Genomic DNA, 20,342 nt, shown 5'->3' on the forward strand with positions numbered 1-20,342 from the left:
CCTGAATGCATTGAGCCCAAGGACGGAGGTCAGCGCTCACTAGGACTCCTAAGTCTCTCTCACGCCCGGACCTGCTGAGAGGAGTGTCATTTACGGAGTAAATGTGTGAGGGGTTATTTCTGCCTACACTCAAAATGCTACACTTCCCGACATTTAATTCTATCTGCCACTTCTCCGCCCAATCATATAGTCTGTCAAGCTCATCCTGGAGAACGGTTGCGTTCCTGTCTGATTGGACTACTCTACCGATCTTGGTATCATCTGCGAACTTACTGACATCACTACTAATTCCTTTGTCCAAGTCATTAATGGAAATAATAAAAAGCAGAGGACCCAGTACCGACCCTTGTGGGACTCCACTCGGAACACTGCCCCATTCAGATTTTTTACCATTGATTTGCACTCATTTGCCTGTTCAGGTTGGGTGGCCTGTAAATAACCCGTAGATTTAGTATGTCTTTCCTTTTGTGGACGTCCACCCAAACTAATTCTGAGTCGCTATTTGTTTGAACAGAACTGTTGGCAGAACATTTAAGTGTGCCTTTAACATAAATTGCTAATCCTCCTCCCCTTCTCCTCTTTCTATCTTTGTGAAACATCTGATAACCATCTATTTCTAATTCCGACATGAAGTTTTTGTTTGCAGTATCCACCCACGTTTCCGTGATAGCTATAATGTCGAATTTCTCAACACGTGCTCTCCCTCTCAGTAGATCTATCTTGTTCCTGAGACTCCGACTGTTGGTGTAATAAGCCGTTAGACCATCGTTTGTTGCACCATTTTTTTTATTTATCCTGAGCTCTTTAGTCTCAGTCTGCTATGCATAGCCACTGATGTTAGCCCCTCCCCCTTCGCCTATCCTAAAAAAATCCTGCAGGGTGCTAAGTGATCGTTCGAGGGAGTCGGCGAGAACCTCAACCCCCTTAAGTGACAGGTACACTCCATCCTTGGCATACAAGGTGCCTTTATCGTAGAAGAGGTCCCAGTTATCAATGGAAAGCCAACCGTTACGCTTACAGTGAGCTGCCAGCCTGCTGTTTACTGCTAAGGCCCTGGAAGGCCATCCCTCACCTCCCCCCCTCCCCCCCTCCTTGGCAAACCACCACACCATTATATCTACTATTATGGCTACTACTACTACTACTACTACTACTACGTATACTCCTACTCCTTCTCCTATTATTATTATTACTATTATGCTTGTGGTCGTACTATTAGTGGTGCTGCTCGAGTCTGCACTCTGTAGCTTCTAAAATCACATCGTATTTTCTTGTTTACAGAAAAATGTGTCCACGATGACCAGTCTTGGGGATCACGTCCTCGTTGAGAAACAAGTGCCCATCGGTGTCCGCATCAATCCCATACAAGTAATGATCATATAAGGATACGTAATGATAGTAAAAAGATCGGCAGAGTAATTAAATTAGATCAGGACGTGTGTTCTGCAAGATGAACTAGGCGGCTTGTATGATTGGGCGAGGAAAAGGCCGATGGAGTTTAATGTCCGTCACATCCGCTTAGCAGGTCTAGATATGAGAAGGATTTAGGAGTCTTAGTGAGCTCTGACCTACGTTCAAGGACTGAATGCATTCAGTACAAGATTCATGCAAACAGAGTACTGGGTTTCATTTCAAGGAATGTAAGCTTCTTAGCTGGAGTTGGTAGGAAGACACCTACTGAACGGGCGCAAGCCACTCCCGGTGAGGTATATTTGGGAAGTGAGGAAGGTGCTAAAGCCCTCCAACGACCCTTCCCATGTCTTCACTCTTCACTAACCGTTTTCCTATTGTCTCATCAACACCAGAGTGTATTTTAGCATGCTCTCTGAAAACTGATCCTCTCTCTATCCACACTATGCTACATTCACACAACATACACACCTTTTCCCAAAATTCAAAATTCAAAATGGCGCACCTTCACCCTGCCTCGGAGTCCCCGCTTGGGGACTTAATAATTCCTCGAACCTCTTTCTTATCACTTTCTACAACATTCGCGGTCTTCGTTCTAATTTTCATTCTGCGGAACACCATCTCTCCTCCTCTAAACCTCACCTTCTCTTCCTCACCGAAACACAGGTTTCTGAGGCTACTGATAGCAACCTCTACTCTGTTCCCTTCTACTATCTCTATCCTAAATTTCAATCCAAAGCTGGATGTTGCGCCTACGTGCGCAACGACATCACTTGCTCTCGTGCCCACGACCATGACTCATTAGAATTTTCCACCATCTGGCTAAGACTTCATTGTCATTCTATTACTAAAAACATCTGTGCTGTTTATCTCTCAGCTAACTCTACTAACTATGTAAAATTCTTTGACTACTTAAACTCTAAAGTGGAGCACATCTTGACCCACTCTCCCTTCGCTGAAATCTCCATCCTAGGAGATTTCAAAGTTCACCACCAGCTTTGGTTTTCATTTTCTCTCACTGACCATATTGGTGAACAAGCCTTCAACTTTGCTTTCCTCAAAGAGCAGTTGGTTCAGCACCATACACATATTCCCGACCGTCTTGGAGACCGGCCCAACATACTAGATCTCTTCCTTACCTCTAACCCTTCTGCTTACTCTGTTAAACTGTTCTCTCCGTTGGGCTCCTCCGATCACAACCTTATTTCTGTATCCTGTCCTATCGCTCCTGCACATCCTCTGGACCCACCGAAGAGGCGATGCTTCTGGCATTTTGCTTAAGCTCGGTGGAACGACCAAAGGATGTACTTTTTCGATTTCCCTTGGAATGATTACTGCTTCCAGGAGCGAGATCCCTCTGTGGGTGCCCATTGCATCACAGAGGTGATTGTCTCTGGAATGGAGGCATACATTCCACGTACTTTCTCTACTCCTCATGTTAAAAAGCTTTGGTTTAATCACGCTTGTTCTCGTGCTGTCAAAGATAGAGAGGCAGCTCACAAAAGATACCAGAGCCTTCGCACTCCTGCTAAACATGATCTTTACTATTTCTGCCTGGAATCGTGCCACTTCTGACCTTCTATCTGATCACCAGTATGGGTTCCGCAAGGGGCGTTCTACTGGTGATCTCCTTGCCTTCCTAACTGACTCTTGGTCATCCTTTCTTAGCCGTTTCGGTGAAACCTTTGCTATTGCGCTGGACATATCAAAAGCCTTTGATAGGGTCTGGCACAAATCTTTGCTTTCCAAACTACCCTCCTACGGTTTCTATCCTTCTCTCTGTACCTTTATCTCCAGTTTCCTTTCTGACCGTTCTATTTCTGCTATGGTAGACGGTCACTGCTCTTCCCCTAAACCTATTAAGAGTGGTGTCCCGCAGGGCTCTGTCCTATCTCCCACTTTCTTTCTGGTGTTCATTGATGATCTTTCCAAAACAAACTGTCCTATCCATTCTTATGCCGATGACTCCACTCTGCATTACTCAACTTCTCTTAATAAAAGACCCACTCAACAGGAACTAAACGATTCCAGGCTGGAGGCTGTGGAACGCTTAGCCTCAGAACTTACTATTATTTCCGATTGGGGAAGAAGAACCTGGTGTCCTTCAACGCCACAAAAACACAGTTTCTCCACCTATCTCCACCTATCCACTCGACACAATCTCCCAGGTATCTATCCCCTATTCTTCAATAACACTAAGCTATCACCTTCCTCAACACTTAATATCCTTGGTCTATCATTAACTCAAAATCTCAACTGGAAACTTCATATCTCTTCTCTTATTAAATCAGCTTCCTCGAGGCTGGGCATTCTGTACCTTCTCCCCCGCACAGATGCTTTCCATTTATAGGGGCCTTGTCCGCCCTCGTATGCAGTATGCATCTCACGTGTGGGGGTCTCCATTCGCACAGTTTTCCTAGACAGAGTGGAGTCTAAGGCTCTTCGTCTCATCAGCTCTCCTCCTCTTACTGATAGTCTTCTATTTCTTAAATTCCGCCGCCAAGTTGCCTCTCTTTCTATCTTCTATCGATATTTTCATGCTGACTGCTCTTCTGCCAGCATCTCCATTCTTTCATCCCCTTCACTGGCAAACTCTGGAACAGCCTTCCTTCGTCTGTATTTCCTCCTGCCTATGAATTAACCTCTTTTAAGAAGAGTGTATCAAGATACCTCTTCACCCGGAGCTGACCTCTCTTTTGGCTACTCTTTACTTTAATCTTTTATAGGGGCGGCGAGTAGCGGGCTTTTTTTTATACTTTTTTTTGCCCTTGAGCCGTGTCCTATGATGTAAAAAAAATAGAAACGCTGAAACCATCCTCAAGCTATATTTTGCAATAGTTAAGGCCACATATCTATTATATGATTCAGTTTTGTTCACCTTCCTAGAGAATGGATATCAAGAAGTTACAATTTGGGCAGAGGAGAATGACAAAAATTATTTCAATGGTTGAGAAACTTGCGGTATAAGGATAGTCTAAACATTTGAAACTGCATTCGCTAGAAAGGGGAAAGGTGCGAGCCTGCGAGGCGACGCTCGGATATTATAAATGGTGTTAGGAATTACGGGTTGTCCTGGAGGCGAAGGTAATCCGGGAGCGAAGCGGAGCATCCGAAATTAGCGGTGGCTATTCGAATTCTCCTCGAACCATGAAAGTAGGTTCTAGAATCCCATATGAGACGAGGGCGCTTATTTTTGCCCCGCGCGCTCAGTCAGCTGTTAGACGCCAAGGAGGCAACAGCTAATTGCATACTCTGTGGCTGTAGAACACGCGAACGAGCAACGGGCCGTTTCTTCATTACCTCGACATTGCTAAAGGCCGGCACACTTCAGACCAACCTGTTCTGAAAACCCTACAACATAAGTAAACCTGTTACTCGTTCCTAGAGGGCCCATCAGGGAGGGGGTAATAGGGTACTTTTTGGGGAGGAAGAACCTGGTAACCTCATGGGTGAGTAAAGGGGTGTGATACTGGCCTTACACGTGTGTTGCAAACAATAGATTTGCAATTTAATTTCAGAACAGGCATAACAATCGGTAAAATAACCGGCCTGGCAACGGCCGCGTTGCCGCGTGACACAGAGTAACAGCCTGACTTCTCTTCAAAGAGGCAGCCTCCCTCTATATATCCATTTATCACTGCCGCCTTGTTTTTAAATTAATTCTAAAAGGTCAGCTGCACAAAACTAGATATGCGGGTGGTATTAGTCGGCCACTCGTACGTGAAATATTAGGAGCGGCTGCCCATGTGGCGTGGAGCAGTGACCTTGGACAATGGGAAACAAGTAGAGCTCGAATTTGAGTTCAGGTCCCAGCCCGGAAAGGATTACCAGTATTTCCTGGACAACCCGCGGGAAATTTATGCAATAAGCAATCTCAGTCCCGAAGTGGTAATACCATTCTGGGAGGACTAAAGTACGCCCTCAGCCACCGCAAGTGATTTGGATTCGGTGCGACGGCTTTTGGCGTCATTGAATTGAATGTGCCAGGATTGTTGCATTGAATCCTGAGGAATGCTCTAGCTGGGAGCGTGTTTTGTTATATTCTCCTGCAGTGAATAACTCGAGGAATTTTAGTAAGTGATTTTATTTATTGGTAAACACATTTTTATAAATCTTTAATCATGTCTGGATCTGGTAAGGAGGAACTAAATGAGGAGATTGACCCCAAAGAGTTGATGAGTTCATTACGCAGAAAAAGGGGTGTTCACAAACGTAAGGTCACAATTAACATCAACAAGTTAAATGAATTAAATGAAAGCAAACCAGTTGACACCTTTCTGTAAAAACAGATTAAAGGAAATTGAAGCTGAAATAACCCAAGTAAAAAATTATGATAAAGAAATTAATAACCTAATGAGCAATATGATTTGTGTATTCATGATGAGGAGTACTTTTATAATGAACTAGATTCCCAATTAGAACATTCAGTGCAAACCAGCACGAACTTGGATTAGTATTACGTAAATGGACAAAGAAACTTTGCTAGTAATACTTCAGCTGATAAATTACTGGATGTAATGAAAACTTAAATTTAAGTGAAGGGAAAACAATTTAATAATGTTATTTATTAGTTCAAGAAAAAAAAATTAACGGACTCTGCTAAACAATCCTACCTGTATGTGTATTTGAAGGATTACGCTCTTTCAGTAGTGAAACACTTGGCTCTCTCTGCTGCTAACTATCGTTTGGCCGTACAAATGCTTAATTCAGCAAGAGTTTCTGGATTTGAAGTACATCATAGATGAAACTTACAAAAACATTTAAGAGCAGCACCTACTGGGGAATTTGACTCTGATTATACATTAGTTAAGGTATATCTGAATGAAATGAGATATTATCTACATTCTTACAACATGATGTTGATCTACTAAAAGAAGAAACAGCCGGACATTCCTTAGTCAGTCACGTAGTTTTTAACAATATACCAGTGGCTTTAAAAAGAGAGTTAGTACATAGGTTGTCTGATAATTACCCAACCATAACTGACTTCTAACTATGATGAAGCAATAAAAACCTTCATTAATACTGCACCGGTTAAGAAAAAGACCTTTGACAATACCATCAATAACCCTTCAAATAAATATACATCATCAGTAAGTTAATCTAGTATAAACAAAGATGATAAAGAAAGTAACAGCACAATGCAAAATTTTAACTCATTCAATCAGGCTAAAATATCAACTGTCAATTTATGTGATACTACAGGGCCATTCTCTGGGTTAATGCTCTAACTTAATTCAACAGCTATGAAGATAAAGTAGAAAGGCTCAGAGACTTGTCCTTATGTACAAGGTGCGCCGGTTTAGGACATGATGAATCTGCTTGTTACGGGAAACAAAATAAGTTGAAGTTTGCATGGCAGCTGTGCAAAAGGAGAGAACATATAACTCCTTTGTGTCCTTTGCAAAATAATTCAGACCCCAAACCAAAGACCAGTTTAAGTTTGTGTCTGGCTCAGAGAAGCTTTGATTCATCTAAAAAAATGAAAAAAATGTAGGAAAGTAAAATGTTTAATAGACACAGGTAGCCATTACTTGCCTTGGAATGCGAAGTAGGCACTTACCTAGGCCAAGAGACAAAGGCATTCAAGCAAATGTCCACAGGAATAAAACTAGATAAGAGATTAGTTTTTGTTCCTTTGTCAGTAGATAGAACTTCGAATATAACCTTTGAAGTCCCAGGAATGAATGAAGTCATTAATAATTTCAAACTTAACAACATTGGCCTTTTAGATGAGATTTTTTATGAAAAAGGAAACCACGAAACAAGAACAGTAAATATGTTGCTGGGAACTGATATTTTCCAGTAAGCCTACATGTCTTCTGTAACTTGGAAGGAAGTGCTAGATGGTTCCTGTCTAGTATTAGCTGCCCCTATGGGAACAGTACTTAACTTTTTTAATAACAACCAGAGTAAATCTTTAATAAAGTCCTTGAAAAAGAGCAATGAAAAGAGACTAAGCTCTGAGACTAAAACAATGATCAACCTAGTAATGGATCCTCTCAAATCATACTTTTATCCGTTACAGCATATTTTGGAGGATAGCGAGGTTGAGAATGGACTAGAACATCTCTTTAGTTTTTAATCCATTGATATAAAGAAGGACGACCGAGAATTGGTGTCCTTTGATAAAGACCATATTGATAAATTAAACAAAAAAGGATAGAAGTTTCAAAGATGGATACAATAATGTAGAACTGCCTTTCTATCCTGATAAAATAAATTCAGTCCCTTCAAATCAATTTGTTGCTCTGAAGGTATTAGACCGGACCGTGGATCACCTAAAGAGAAAAGGGCTCATCAATAAGCAGTTAGAGGATGGAATAATAGAAGAGATCAAAGTAAAGCCTTCTGATTATGATGAATATATTTGGATTCTTCACAAGCCTGTCATTAAGATGAAAGAACAAGTAACAACTAAAATAATACTTGTCTCTAATTGTTCTTTGAAAACCAACAAAGAATTACACTCGCTTAACGGGGTAGCTTATCCTGGAATAGACGTAATGGGTTCTATCTTAAAATTGCTTTTTTAGTTTAGAACAAATAAAACTGTAATGCTAAGTGACATAAAGCAAGCATTCCTGATGGTCAAATTAAAGAAGGAAGCTGACCAAAATAGGTTTTGCTTCTTCTGGAAAAGAGAAGACAAACTAGTAATTAATTATTATAAAAGTATAGTTTTTGGCTATACTTCATCTCCTTTCATTGTAAACTATGTCATGAAACATCATGCAGAAACATTTCCAGAAGATAAATGCAAGCAAATACTAACAAACAATTTTTATGTAGACAATTTACTGATAATTGGCAATGATCAAACTGAAATGAAAAACTTATATTAGCTAGCATTTGAAGGAATGAGCCTAGGAGGATTTATATTGAGGTCTTGGAACTCTAATTCAACTCAATTGAGAGACGAAATGGCTTCCGATGTTATACTAGTAGACCATACTTGTGAAGAGGACAAGTACTACGATACAGATACAATGTAAAAAAGGATACAATGAGTCTTGCCCCTTGCAAAATAGACTCTGAGGCAGATACTAAACAAAAAATTCTGTCTCAGACTTTCAACTTATTTGATCCATTAAACAATAAGGGGTAGAATCCTGATGAGAAAAATATGTAAGCTAGATGTTGGTTGGGATGAAAACCTACTCAAAGAAATAGAAGATTTTTTTTTTTTTTTTACAGCAGTCAGTTCAAGGGCATAAGAAAAAAGGTAACAAATTAAAAAAAAAAAGCCCACTACTCACTGCTCCTAAAAAGAGTTAGAGGAGTGGCCGAAAGATAGGTCAATTTCGGGAGGATCGGTGTCCTGACTCCTGATACCCTACTCTTGAAAGACCTCAAGTCGTAGGCAGGAGGAAATACAGATGAAGGAAGATTGTTCCATAGTTTACCAGCGTGAGGGATGAAAGAGGCCGCGGGAGGGGGGTAGGCATGCAGTTCGCAAGTTCAGAAGAGCAGTCAGCATGAAAATATCGATAGAAGGTAGAGAGGCAACATGGCGGCGAAATTTAAGAGGTAGAAGACTATCAGTAAGAGTAGAAGAGTTGATGAGACGAAGAGCCTTAGATTCTACTCTGTCCAAGAGAGCTGTGTGTGTGGAGCTCCCCCCTCACACGTGAGATGCATACTCCATACGAGGGCGGACAAGGCCCCTGTAAACGGATAGCAACTGTGCGGCGGAGAAGAACTGGCGGAGACGGTACAGAACGCCTAGCCTCGAGGAAGCTGATTTAGTAAGAGAAGAGATATGAAGTTTCCAGTTGAGATTTTGAGTTAAGGATAGACCAAGGATGTTTAGTGTTGAAGAAGGTGATAGTTGGGTGTTGTCAAAGAATAGGGGATAGTTGTTTGGAAAATTGTATCGAGTGGATAGGTGGAGAAACTGTGTTTTTGAGGCGTTGAAGGACACCAGATTTTTCTTGCCCCAATCGGAAATAATAGTAAAGTCTGAGGCTAGGCATTCTGTTGCCTCCAGCCTTGAATCGTTAAGTTCCTGTGGAGTGGGTCTTCTATTAAAAGAAGTTGAGTGATGCAGAGTGGAGTCATCGGCGTAAGAATGGATAGGACAGTTCGTTTTAGAAAGAAGATCATCAATGAACAACAGAAAGAGAGTGGGAGATAGAACAGAACCCTGCGGAACACCACTATTAATAGGTTTTGGGGAAGAACAGTGACCGTCCACCACAGCAGAAATGGAACGGTCAGAGAGGAAACTGGAGACAAAGGTACAGACAGAAGGATAGAAACCGTAGGAAGATAGTTTAGAAAGCAAAGATTTGTGCCAGACCCTATCAAAAGCTTTTGATATGTCCAGCGCAATAGCAAAAGTTTCACCGAAACGGCTAAGAGAGGATGACCAAGAATCAGTTAAGAAGGCAAGGAGATCACCAGTAGAACTCCCCTTGCGGAACCCATACTGGTGATCAGATAGAAGGTTAGAAGTGGAAAGGTGCTTTTGAATCTTCCGGTTAAAGATTGATTCAAAAGCTTTAGATAGACAAGAAAGCAACGATATAGGAGGGTAGTTTGATGGATTGGAACGGTCACCCTTCTTAGGCACAGGCTGTATGAAGGCATACTTCCAGCAGGAAGGAAAAGTAGATGTTGACAGGCAGAGGCGAAAGAGTTTGACCAGGCAGGGTGTCAGCACGGAAGTACAGTTTTTAAGGACAATAGGAGGCACTCCATCAGGTCCATAAGCTTTCTGAGGATTGAGGCCAGAGAGGGCATAGAAAAAATCATTCTTAAAAATCTTAATAACAGGCATAAAGGAGTCAGAAAGGGATGAGTAGGAGGAATATGCCCAGAATCGTCCAGAGTGGAATTTTTAGAGAAAGTTTGAGAGAAGAGATCAGCCTTAGAGATAGATGAGACGGCGGTGCTGCCGTCAGGATTAAGGAGAGGAGGGAAAGATGAAGAAGCGAAGTTGGAGGAGATGTTTTTGGCTTGATGCCAGAAGTCCCGGGAAGAATTAGGAAAAGCAAGGTTTTGGCATTTTCTTTCAATGAAGAAGTTTTTGGTAAGTCGGAGAATTGATTTGGCACGATTCCGGGTAGAAATGTAAAGTTCATGGTTAGCGGGAGTTCGAAGGCTCTGGTATCTTTTGTGACCTGCCTCTCTATCTTTGACAGCACGAGAACAAGCGTGATTAAACCAAGGCTTTTTAGCATGGGGAGTAGAGAAAGTACGTGGAATGTATGCCTCCATTCCAGAGACAATCACCTCTATTATGCGCGGGGCACACACAGAGGGGTCTCTATCCTGGAAGCAGTAATTATTCCACAGGACATCGGAAAAGTACATCCTCAGGTCGTTCCACCGAGCTAAAGCAAAATGCCAGAAGCATCGCCTCTTCGGTGGGTCCAGAGGGTGTACAGGAGCGATAGGACAGGATACAGAAATAAGGTTGTGATCGGAGGAGCTCAACGGAGAGAACAGTTTGACAGAGTAAGCAGAAGGGTTAGAGGTAAGGAAGAGATCTAGTATGTTGGGCCGGTCTCCGGCGGGCGGAAAATTCCAGAGACCCCAGGAGGTTACTAGGCCGCTCCTTAAACCAGAAATCTCCAGTTTGAACAAAGGGACACACGGCAAGCCATGTGGGGTGAGCTCCCTGTAATCGCCCGGCAGGGGCAGTCAGTTGATGGTTAAGGAAAGACCCGTCTGTCTGATGCGATCTCTAGTTTTATCGATCAAACCTGTCAATATGAAGTACATACCATCACACTCCGAGAATCATCTATCGTTAACTATTCTCATCACTGCATTTATACATCAGTGATAACTGATTGGTGTCCAATCGAGCACAAAGGACAATACATGGATCAGTATTACACATTATAATACACCGTCAGATGTCCGACTGCCTGACGTTCATACAAATACAACATATGGAGCACTATAACACATAAGAACACAACTGCAACGGAACTTACACTGTCCGGGTCTATAAACACCTCGGGCTCTCGGTCATTCGTCCGCCTCAACTTCCTTAACCGTCTGCCCTTTGCCGGGGCCTTCGTACTCGCTTCCCTTCTGTATGGGACATATTCATGGCTCTGAACAAGGACGCCTTCATACGACTGAGGCCGGCCTAATAGATTTGGTGACCTCTCTGACCGTAATTTCATAACGTTCCCGACGATAAATGGCCTTTGCGATAGTAAACCTCTCCCTTATTCCTTCCTCTCCACTCTTCCACCTCTCTCCTCATCTCTCTCCACTTCTCACCCTCTCTCATTTTCCTCTATTTCCTCACATCGCCAAACGGCGATAACACTTCCCCCGTCAGGCGTGCCCGCACGCCCAAAACAAAACACCGTATAACCAAGACAACAGACGACCAAAGAGCACGCAGGTAAGACACCTGTCAGGGAAAGTGTACTCTCGCCGTGACTCCAAAGCACAAGATACATAAGAAATTATCCGAACTACAACAGTCAACACCAAGAAACACAGTCGGAAGCAACAGGAACAATACAGGAGTTAGAAAAAGGCACGTGGGGAGAGAGGGACTGCGCCAGTGACTGTAAAAACCCCGGCATTTACAATTTACAATAAGAAGCAGCCTCCGAGGAAAAACTCCTCGGCGCAGTCACCCCGCCTCACACACGCCCAAACAAACATCGTCACCGGACATTCCCCCATGAATCAAAACTACATCCGACCGAAACCAGCACTGGGCCAAACGCCCATTCTTGAGTCAAATCCATCGCCCACCACTCTTTGCTGTCAGGCGCTCAACCAGTATGCGATGTCATAGGTGCATTAACGCCGAATTTCTGAACATTGAGATAGACTACGTCCAGTGATTTGGTTACGTCATAAACCGTGACGAGGTCATCTAATAAGTCACTAGGTTCGACAAACAAAATCTCTTGTGACGGAGGCCATGCTGAGAATCCTTCATTAATGGGTGACTTTCACGGCAACTTACAAAGTTGTCTCTACTTATGCTCTCGAGAATCCTTTATTAATGGGTGATTTTCACGGTAACTTACAAAGTTGTCTCTAATTATGTTCTCGAGTAGCTTCCCTACTACTGAAGTTAGATTGATGGGCCTGTAATTACCCTGTTCTCCTGTCTTAACACATTTTCCAATCTTGCCCAATCTTGACGAAAGGGTATATTGAATCCGGTTGTGAAAGAGTTTCGTCTTTCGGTTCCTTCAGTGAAATTGGATATACATTGTCTTGTCCTGGACCTTTATTTGTTTGAAGGAGAGCATTTAGGACTTAACAAAAATCATTACCAGATTGGGCAAGGTCTGCGAAGAATCCTCGTGAATACTATTGGCTGATGCTGCTTTTCGGTGACTAGCATTCATCCATCGTGGTCATTTAAGGGATACGTTTTTTGACTGTAGAGCCAATTTCTCTCGAAATTTAGCCAAGCTTCCTCTATGTGGGATCCTTTGATAGTTACATTTTGTCCGTTTACGTCGGATATGTGCTAAATTTGCCCCATTGACATTATATTTAATTTTAGTCACTGTTGTATGAGCTCCCCTACCGTAACATTACTGACTAGATTGTCTTTTTCCACAACCGTGACTTCTCTCACGGCCCACACACGCACGAACGTTCCATTTTCACAACCGTAATTTCCCTCACGGCCCCCCACACACACGAAGGTTCACTCCTCACAACCGTGACTTCCCTCACGGTTCACGCACTCACGAAACCTTACTCTTGAACGCCCAATAGTCCTCACCACTGCCCGAGTAGAGAGTGGGAAGCTTCGCCTGCATCATGCGAACTGTTTCAAGTAGGGTGCCATCCCTTCCGGTCTTGTCCCTTCTTCCCTTTCATCGTTTGGTCTGGGGGCCCTGGGACTTACCCCGATGTCTCTTCACATATATTTCCGCGCCACTTGCGGACCTAGACTCTATCCCGTCGATCTCACCACGGGTACTTTGGCCTCCCCGGCCCCTTTTTTGAGTGCGCCTGGTGCCTCCCTCCTCGTCACCGGAGGCTGTATCTTCTCCCTCTATTTTCTTGCGGGTTCGTGGGCCCCCACCGTCCGCCACCATGGGAACTCTCTCTTTGGGCGCCCTCCGCATACTTCCTCATTTGAGGCCCGACTCTTTGAATTGGTTGGTTGTACAACGCGCCCAATGTCGCGTACTGTTTGTATCTCCTCGCCACTCGAGGACCCTTTTGAGCGCGCCTGGTGCCTCCCTCCTCGTCACCGGAGGCTGTATCTTCTCCCTCTATTTTATTGCGGGTTCGTGGGCCCCCACGGTCCGCCCCAATGAGAAGACCCTTTTTTGCGCGCCCCATGTGTATTGTCTCATCTGTGGTTCCAGCCTCTTCCCAGTTTGTCTCACGGCATTATTTCGAGCCGCCATGGCTCGCCCTGACGGGAAGTGGCCCCCTCTTAGCGCGTCCTCATCGGTTGTTTGTAGAATGGGCCTAATGTCGCGTCCCGTGTGTATTTTCTCGCCACTGGAGGACCCTTTTTCGCGCTCCCTTCGTACTTCCTCATTTGAGGCCCGACCCTTTGATTTGGTAGGTTGTACAACGCGCCCAATGTCGCGTCCCGTGTGTATTTCCTCATCATTCAAGGACCCTGTATCTTCTCCGTCTGTCTCGTGGTGTGTTGTGTCGGTACGGCCCACCTTGATGGAAGGCTGTGATGTGATCTCTTCGGGCTCCCCACGTGTGTCCTCACTCGCGGCCCGATGGATGTCATCGCGTGCCCCATCTCGTCGTAGCAAATGATCACGTTCCTCCCTCATCCACAGGTTCAATCGGTTTTCTACCATCGTTGCAGCCCGATCCTCTACCATCGTTGCGACTAAGCGTGCCAACTCCTCTCCAGGCGCAGGGTCAGCGGCGGGTATGACGCCCCCTGCAAGGAGCTGTTCGCGGGTGGGCTCTGTTGGCTCAGAGGTGTCTTCCGTTACGTGCAGAGGGGCCGGATCATCGCTCGAAGGTCGCAGCTCCCCTCTTTGTTGCATCCCAGCGTTCTGCAACTCTAAATGTCCCGGAATCCCCAAGAAGCATACAATGGGTGCTGTTCGCCACAAAGTACACAATTTTTCTGCTTCTTATTGTCCGAACGTTGGGACCAGCCGGACACCGACGCAAACTCTATGGCCTTCCCTTTCCTGACGGGGCTTCGGCTTGTATCGGTTGCTTTACTCGTGGTACCCTTTGTGTCTGGTTTATCATGACCTTCAACTTTCTCGCTGACGTTGCCCAACCTTTCGCGCAGCTTCCGAGCATAATCTTCCAGTAAGTCGCGAAACCATTGGATCCCTGGCCTCGTGGCACTTCTACCTTTATGTTTGTGTAGCTGATTTTCGTACCGTTCCCGTAGCTTACCAGTTAGCCGTCTAGATAGTTGTGTGATTACTCCAAAGCTGTCCAAGTCATTCCGTCGGCCTGCAATATCCAGGTCAATTACCGTGTCCCATAATTTGTCTATGAATCCCTGAGGCCCTTTGATATCATAGTCCTTTATCAGTGATCCGCTCATCAAGTCATCTTCATCCATATGATCCTGGGTGTTCACGAGCCTGTCCCGCAGCATCTTTACAGCCTCTTTGTAACCTTCTGGTCCCATTAGTGTGTAACTCATCAACGCATTCTTCAGTTTACCTGCACAGGCGGTTATGAGCAGCTCCAGCTTCGATGAATGCTCAACTGAACTGCTTTCTAAGTAGCCAGTAAAACGCCGCATAAATGGCAACCGCTTCTCGATTCTCCGGTAAACGTGGGCATGGCTGGCTTGGGCCTTTCAATACAAGCTACGATGTGTTGTATGCTCTTTGTCCAAACTTCCGCAGATTCCCTTGGATGTGTTGATGCTCCCGCAGTCGGCGCCTGGAAGAGCGTCTCCCCCCGCTGAGCGCTGAAAGCTGTCGAATCGTGCCGTCGAGGCTCCATTATTTCTGTTGTTTGTCTCCAAGACGGACCCTGATGAACCATTGTCGGAGCAGGAGTCCTTAATACCCAGTGGTTGTTCATGTGATGTTACGGTCAATTCTCGGCCTTCACTTTGCGATCCCGAGCTACCGGCAGCCGTTGCTCTGTGCTCCCTTTGATTGTGCATTATGAATTCCTTCAGCTGAAGTACGGCCTGTGCCAACCCTTGTTGTACGGCTTGTGCCAACCCTTGTTGTATCTGCGTCGTTAGTCGATCTTCCAGGCTAGAGAATGCCTTGGACGAGTGCCCGCCGTCGGTTACCCGTTCCAGCTTGCGGGGCTCTTCATCAGCTTCTTCATGTGACTCCATATCATTCTCATCATCATTCTGTATGACTACTTTGAAGCGCGACTGTATGTCCTTCGTCGCAGACTCCCTCCGTGTCATGGCGGGGCGCACTCTAGAAATCTTCTCCAGGGCCATCCATTCCTTCTCAGAAAGTTTTGTTTTGTTTTCGACAGACGCTGACTTTAAGGAATCTTCACGGGCGCGGGAAACCGTTTCAGGTTCTTGTGTCACCTCACCGGGATACTCAGGTCCTTCCCTTATCCCTGATTCAGGGGCAATGTCCCCTACCCCTTCACGGGTATCACTACTTCACGGGAGGCCTTCACCAGGACCCTCTGTCCTGTGATCCTTAGGTCCTTCCCTTATCATCAACCACAACGGAGTTTATCATTTGCCACATCGGAGTTTATCGTTTACCACAGCTGAGTTTATCATTTACCGCATCGGGATTTATCATTTACCGCATCGGAGTTTATCATTTACCACATCGGAGTTTATCATTTACCGCATCTGGATTTATCATTTACCATAACGGAGTTTATCATTTACCGCATCGGGATTTATCATTTACCATAACGGAGTTTATCATTTACCACATCGGAGTTTATCATTTACCGCATCGGGATTTATCATTTACCATAACGGAGTTTATCATTTACCATAACGGAGTTTATCATTTACCACATCGGAATTTATCATTTACCGCATCGGGATTTATCATTTACCATAACGGAGTTTATCATTTACCGCATCTGGATTTATCATTTACCATAACGGAGTTTATCATTTACCGCATCGGGATTTATCATTTACCATAACGGAGTTTATCATTTACCGCATCTGGATTTATCATTTACCATAACGGAGTTTATCATCTACCGCATCGGGATTTATCATTTACCATAACGGAGTTTATCATTTACCACATCGGAGCTTATCATTTACCGCATCTGGATTTATCAGGGGAGGCGGTGGCTGAGTCGTCAAAGTAACGCCGCCGAGTGGCTTAAAACTACCCACATGCTGTCCAGAAGACCACCTATCAACCCGGACTCTAGATTCTAGGATCAAAGATGAGCTCTGGGAGGGCAGCATGAGCCAATGCAAGATGGCGCCACTATAAACACTAGCCTGCGCCAGAACGGGCTGGGCCGACCATCAGGACCTACCGGAAAGAAGCCTTGGACCGACCATCAGGATCCACCGGGAAGAAGCCTACCGGCGCAATAGGCTGCAATGTAAAAAAAAGAAAAAAAAAAAAACACATCGGAGTTTATCATTTATCGCATCGGGATTTATCATTTACCATAACGGAGTTTATCATTTACCGCATCGGAGTTTATCATTTACCACATCGGAGTTTATCATTTACCGCATCGGGATTTATCATTTACCATAACGGAGTTTATCATTTACCGCATCGGAGTTTATCATTTACCACATCGGAGTTTATCATTTACCGCATCGGGATTTATCATTTACCATAACGGAGTTTATCATTTACCGCATCGGGATTTATCATTTACCATAACGGAGTTTATCATTTACCACATCGGGATTTATCATTTACCACATCGGAGTTTATCTTTTACCGCATCGGGATTTATCATTTACCATAACGGAGTTTATCATTTACCGCATCGGGATTTATCATTTACCATAACGGAGTTTATCATTTACCGCATCGGGATTTATCATTTACCATAACGGAGTTTATCATTTACCGCATCGGGATTTATCATTTACCATAACGGAGTTTATCATTTACCGCATCGAAGTTTATCATTTACCACATCGGGATTTATCATTTACCATAACGGAGTTTATCATTTACCATAACGGAGTTTATCATTTACCACATCGGGATTTATCATTTACCATAACGGAGTTTATCATTTACCGCATCGGGATTTATCATTTACCATAACGGAGTTTATCATTTACCGCATCGGGATTTATCATTTACCATAACGGAGTTTATCATTTACCACATCGGAGCTTATCATTTACCGCATCGGAGTTTATCATTTACCGCATCGGGATTTATCATTTACCATAACGGAGTTTATCATTTACCGCATCGGAGTTTATCATTTACCACATCGGAGTATATCATTTACCGCATCGGGATTTATCATTTACCATAACGGAGTTTATCATTTACCACATCGGAGTATATCATTTACCGCATCGGGATTTATCATTTACCATAACGGAGTTTATCATTTACCACATCGGAGTATATCTCTTACCGCATCGGGATTTATCATTTACCACATCTGAGTTTATCATTTACCACATCTGAGTTTATCATTTACCACATCGGAGTTTATCATTTACCACATCTGAGTTTATCATTTACCACATCTGAGTTTGTCATTTACCACATCGGAGTTTATCATTTACCACATCGGAGTTTATAAATTTACTGTCACTTGAAAGTACAACATTTAGGCATAGGCACCACTCTAAATTACCTAAGGAAACAAGGGCATTGGATCCCTAAAGTTAGGGCTGCAATTAAGTCAGAGTTGAGCAACTGTACAACATGTACAAAGTATGATGAATTAGCCTTTAAGTATCCTAAATTTACAATATGCCTAAGCACCACTTGAGACTGGTAAAGCCCTTTCTGCACGTAGGTATAGACTACACAGGTCACTTTTGGGTTAAAGAGGAAAACGGTGACAAGACAGTAAAAATGTTTATATTGGTATTTACTTGTCTCAAAATAAGAGCTATCCAATTTGGACTTCTCCCTGATATGTCCCCTAAGAACTTTATTTTGGCTTTCCAAAGATTTTGCAATATGTACTCCATACCACAGTACTTATATAATGACAATGCAAATTCATTTTCAAAAGGTGGAGCTTTATTAGAAAACTCTCTTCGGTCCGAGGAGTTTCAATCCGAGCTAGAGAAATATAACAATAAGCATATTAAAATTCCTTTATACTCAGCTTGGATTGACTCTGCTTGGGAAAGCCTAATCAGAGTATTGAAAGGCAGCCTTTACAAGGCAATAGGAAGATCCAAGTTGATATATTTTGAACTAATAACAACACTTTTCAACTTGCAATAAATAAGGCCTTTGTCTTATATATATATATATATATATATATATATATATATATATATATATATATAGAGAGAGAGAGAGAGAGAGAGAGAGAGAGAGAGAGAGAGAGAGAGAGAGAGAGAGAGAGAGAGAGAGAGAGAGAGAGAGAGAGAGAGAGAGAGAGAGAGAGAGAGAGAGAGAGAGAGAGAGAGAGAGAGAGAGAGAGAGAGAGAGAGAGAGAGAGAGAGAGAGAGAGAGAGAGAGAGAGAGAGAGAGAGAGATATATATATATATATATATATATATATATATATATATATATATATATATATATATATATATATATATATATATATATATATATATAGCTCTGATAGTTTAGAGCTCATTACACCTAGTTCCTTCTTAAAAGTACATGGCAATTCCTCGCTTGTACTAAGAGAAGGTGCTAGTGATGTCTGGACTAACGATCAAAACAACCATCACTAGAAAAGACCTTAGAAACACAGGAAGAAATAATATAAAATTTTAAAATGCTGTGGTATGAGAGCTATTTGCTAAGCTTTAGAGAGCATAGTAGAAATTTATATCATAATAGATGGGAAAATATAATTAAAGTAGGAGACATAGTATTAATTAAGGCCCTTAACAAACCTAGACCCTTTTGGATGATGGGCAAGCTATTATAATTAATTGCTGGATATGATAGCAAAATAAGGACTGTCAAACTTAAACAAAGTAATGTGTTTATTCAATACCATTCTATTTGCAATCTCTACCCTTTAGAACTTTCAGTGACTCATGCTATAAGGGGCACAGAATACAGGGGTGCAGAGGCCAACAGTAATAGTAAACAGGAATCTGGTCAATCTGTAAGGCCTACAAGGAAGGCTACAGAAAGATTCCAACAAGGAAGGCTACAGAAAGATTCCAACAAGGAAGGCTACAGAAAGATTCCAACAAGGAAGGCTACAGAAAGATTCCAACAAGGAAGGCTACAGAAAGATTCCAACGGATGCTTAGGGACAATCTTGATGATTTATAAAGTTGCTCTCCTCATGAATACTTAAAGGGTACTAACTCCAACTAGTAAGGGTAGGGGCTGGTCTATCTACTACGACTACCACTACTACTACTACTACTACTGGCACCACCAACCAGTCAACAAAACCCAATTACGAGTACAACAATACTTTTCAGACCGACGTAAAAGGGGAGGTCAGGACACTCAAGAGCTCCGTCGCCTACTCGATCTACGACTTCGAGGTGGACGAGGTGGGCAAGAACGTCGAGTTTAACGGAGTGCGAGTCTTCGATGCCTACGACTGCTACTCCCCGAACTGGAGGGACCACCTGCGCTTCAAGCTAGATGGTGGGTGTCACCTTTCGCAAAAAGTTTGTAATATTTCGACTTAGGACTATGAGAATCCAACCCTTCTAACTTACTCCGTCCCAGAAATGGAATCGGAAAGTCCAATTGGCCACATAACTTTTAACAAATACTACTAATCCGACGGTTTAAAAAATCTGGCGTAATTCTCGGTCTCTTTGCATGTAGCAGCTCTTTAAAATTTTATATATATATATATATATATATATATATATATATATATATATATATATATATATATATATATATAT

General features: G+C 43.1%; 1 protein-coding gene across 1 annotated transcript in view; it reads left to right on the forward strand.

The window, feature by feature from the left end:
* LOC126997926 (uncharacterized) overlaps window positions 1-20,342 on the forward strand; it is a 43,071-nt gene that overhangs the window by 15,674 nt on the left and 7,055 nt on the right. The window contains exons 12-13 of the mRNA XM_050859155.1: window positions 1,282-1,368; window positions 19,902-20,073. Coding sequence (XP_050715112.1) covers window positions 1,282-1,368; window positions 19,902-20,073 — 259 coding nt within the window. The remainder of the gene's footprint in view (window positions 1-1,281; window positions 1,369-19,901; window positions 20,074-20,342) is intronic.

This window comes from Eriocheir sinensis, chromosome 13 (genome assembly GCF_024679095.1).
Source record: "Eriocheir sinensis breed Jianghai 21 chromosome 13, ASM2467909v1, whole genome shotgun sequence".
NCBI classification, from domain to species: Eukaryota; Metazoa; Arthropoda; class Malacostraca; order Decapoda; family Varunidae; genus Eriocheir; species Eriocheir sinensis.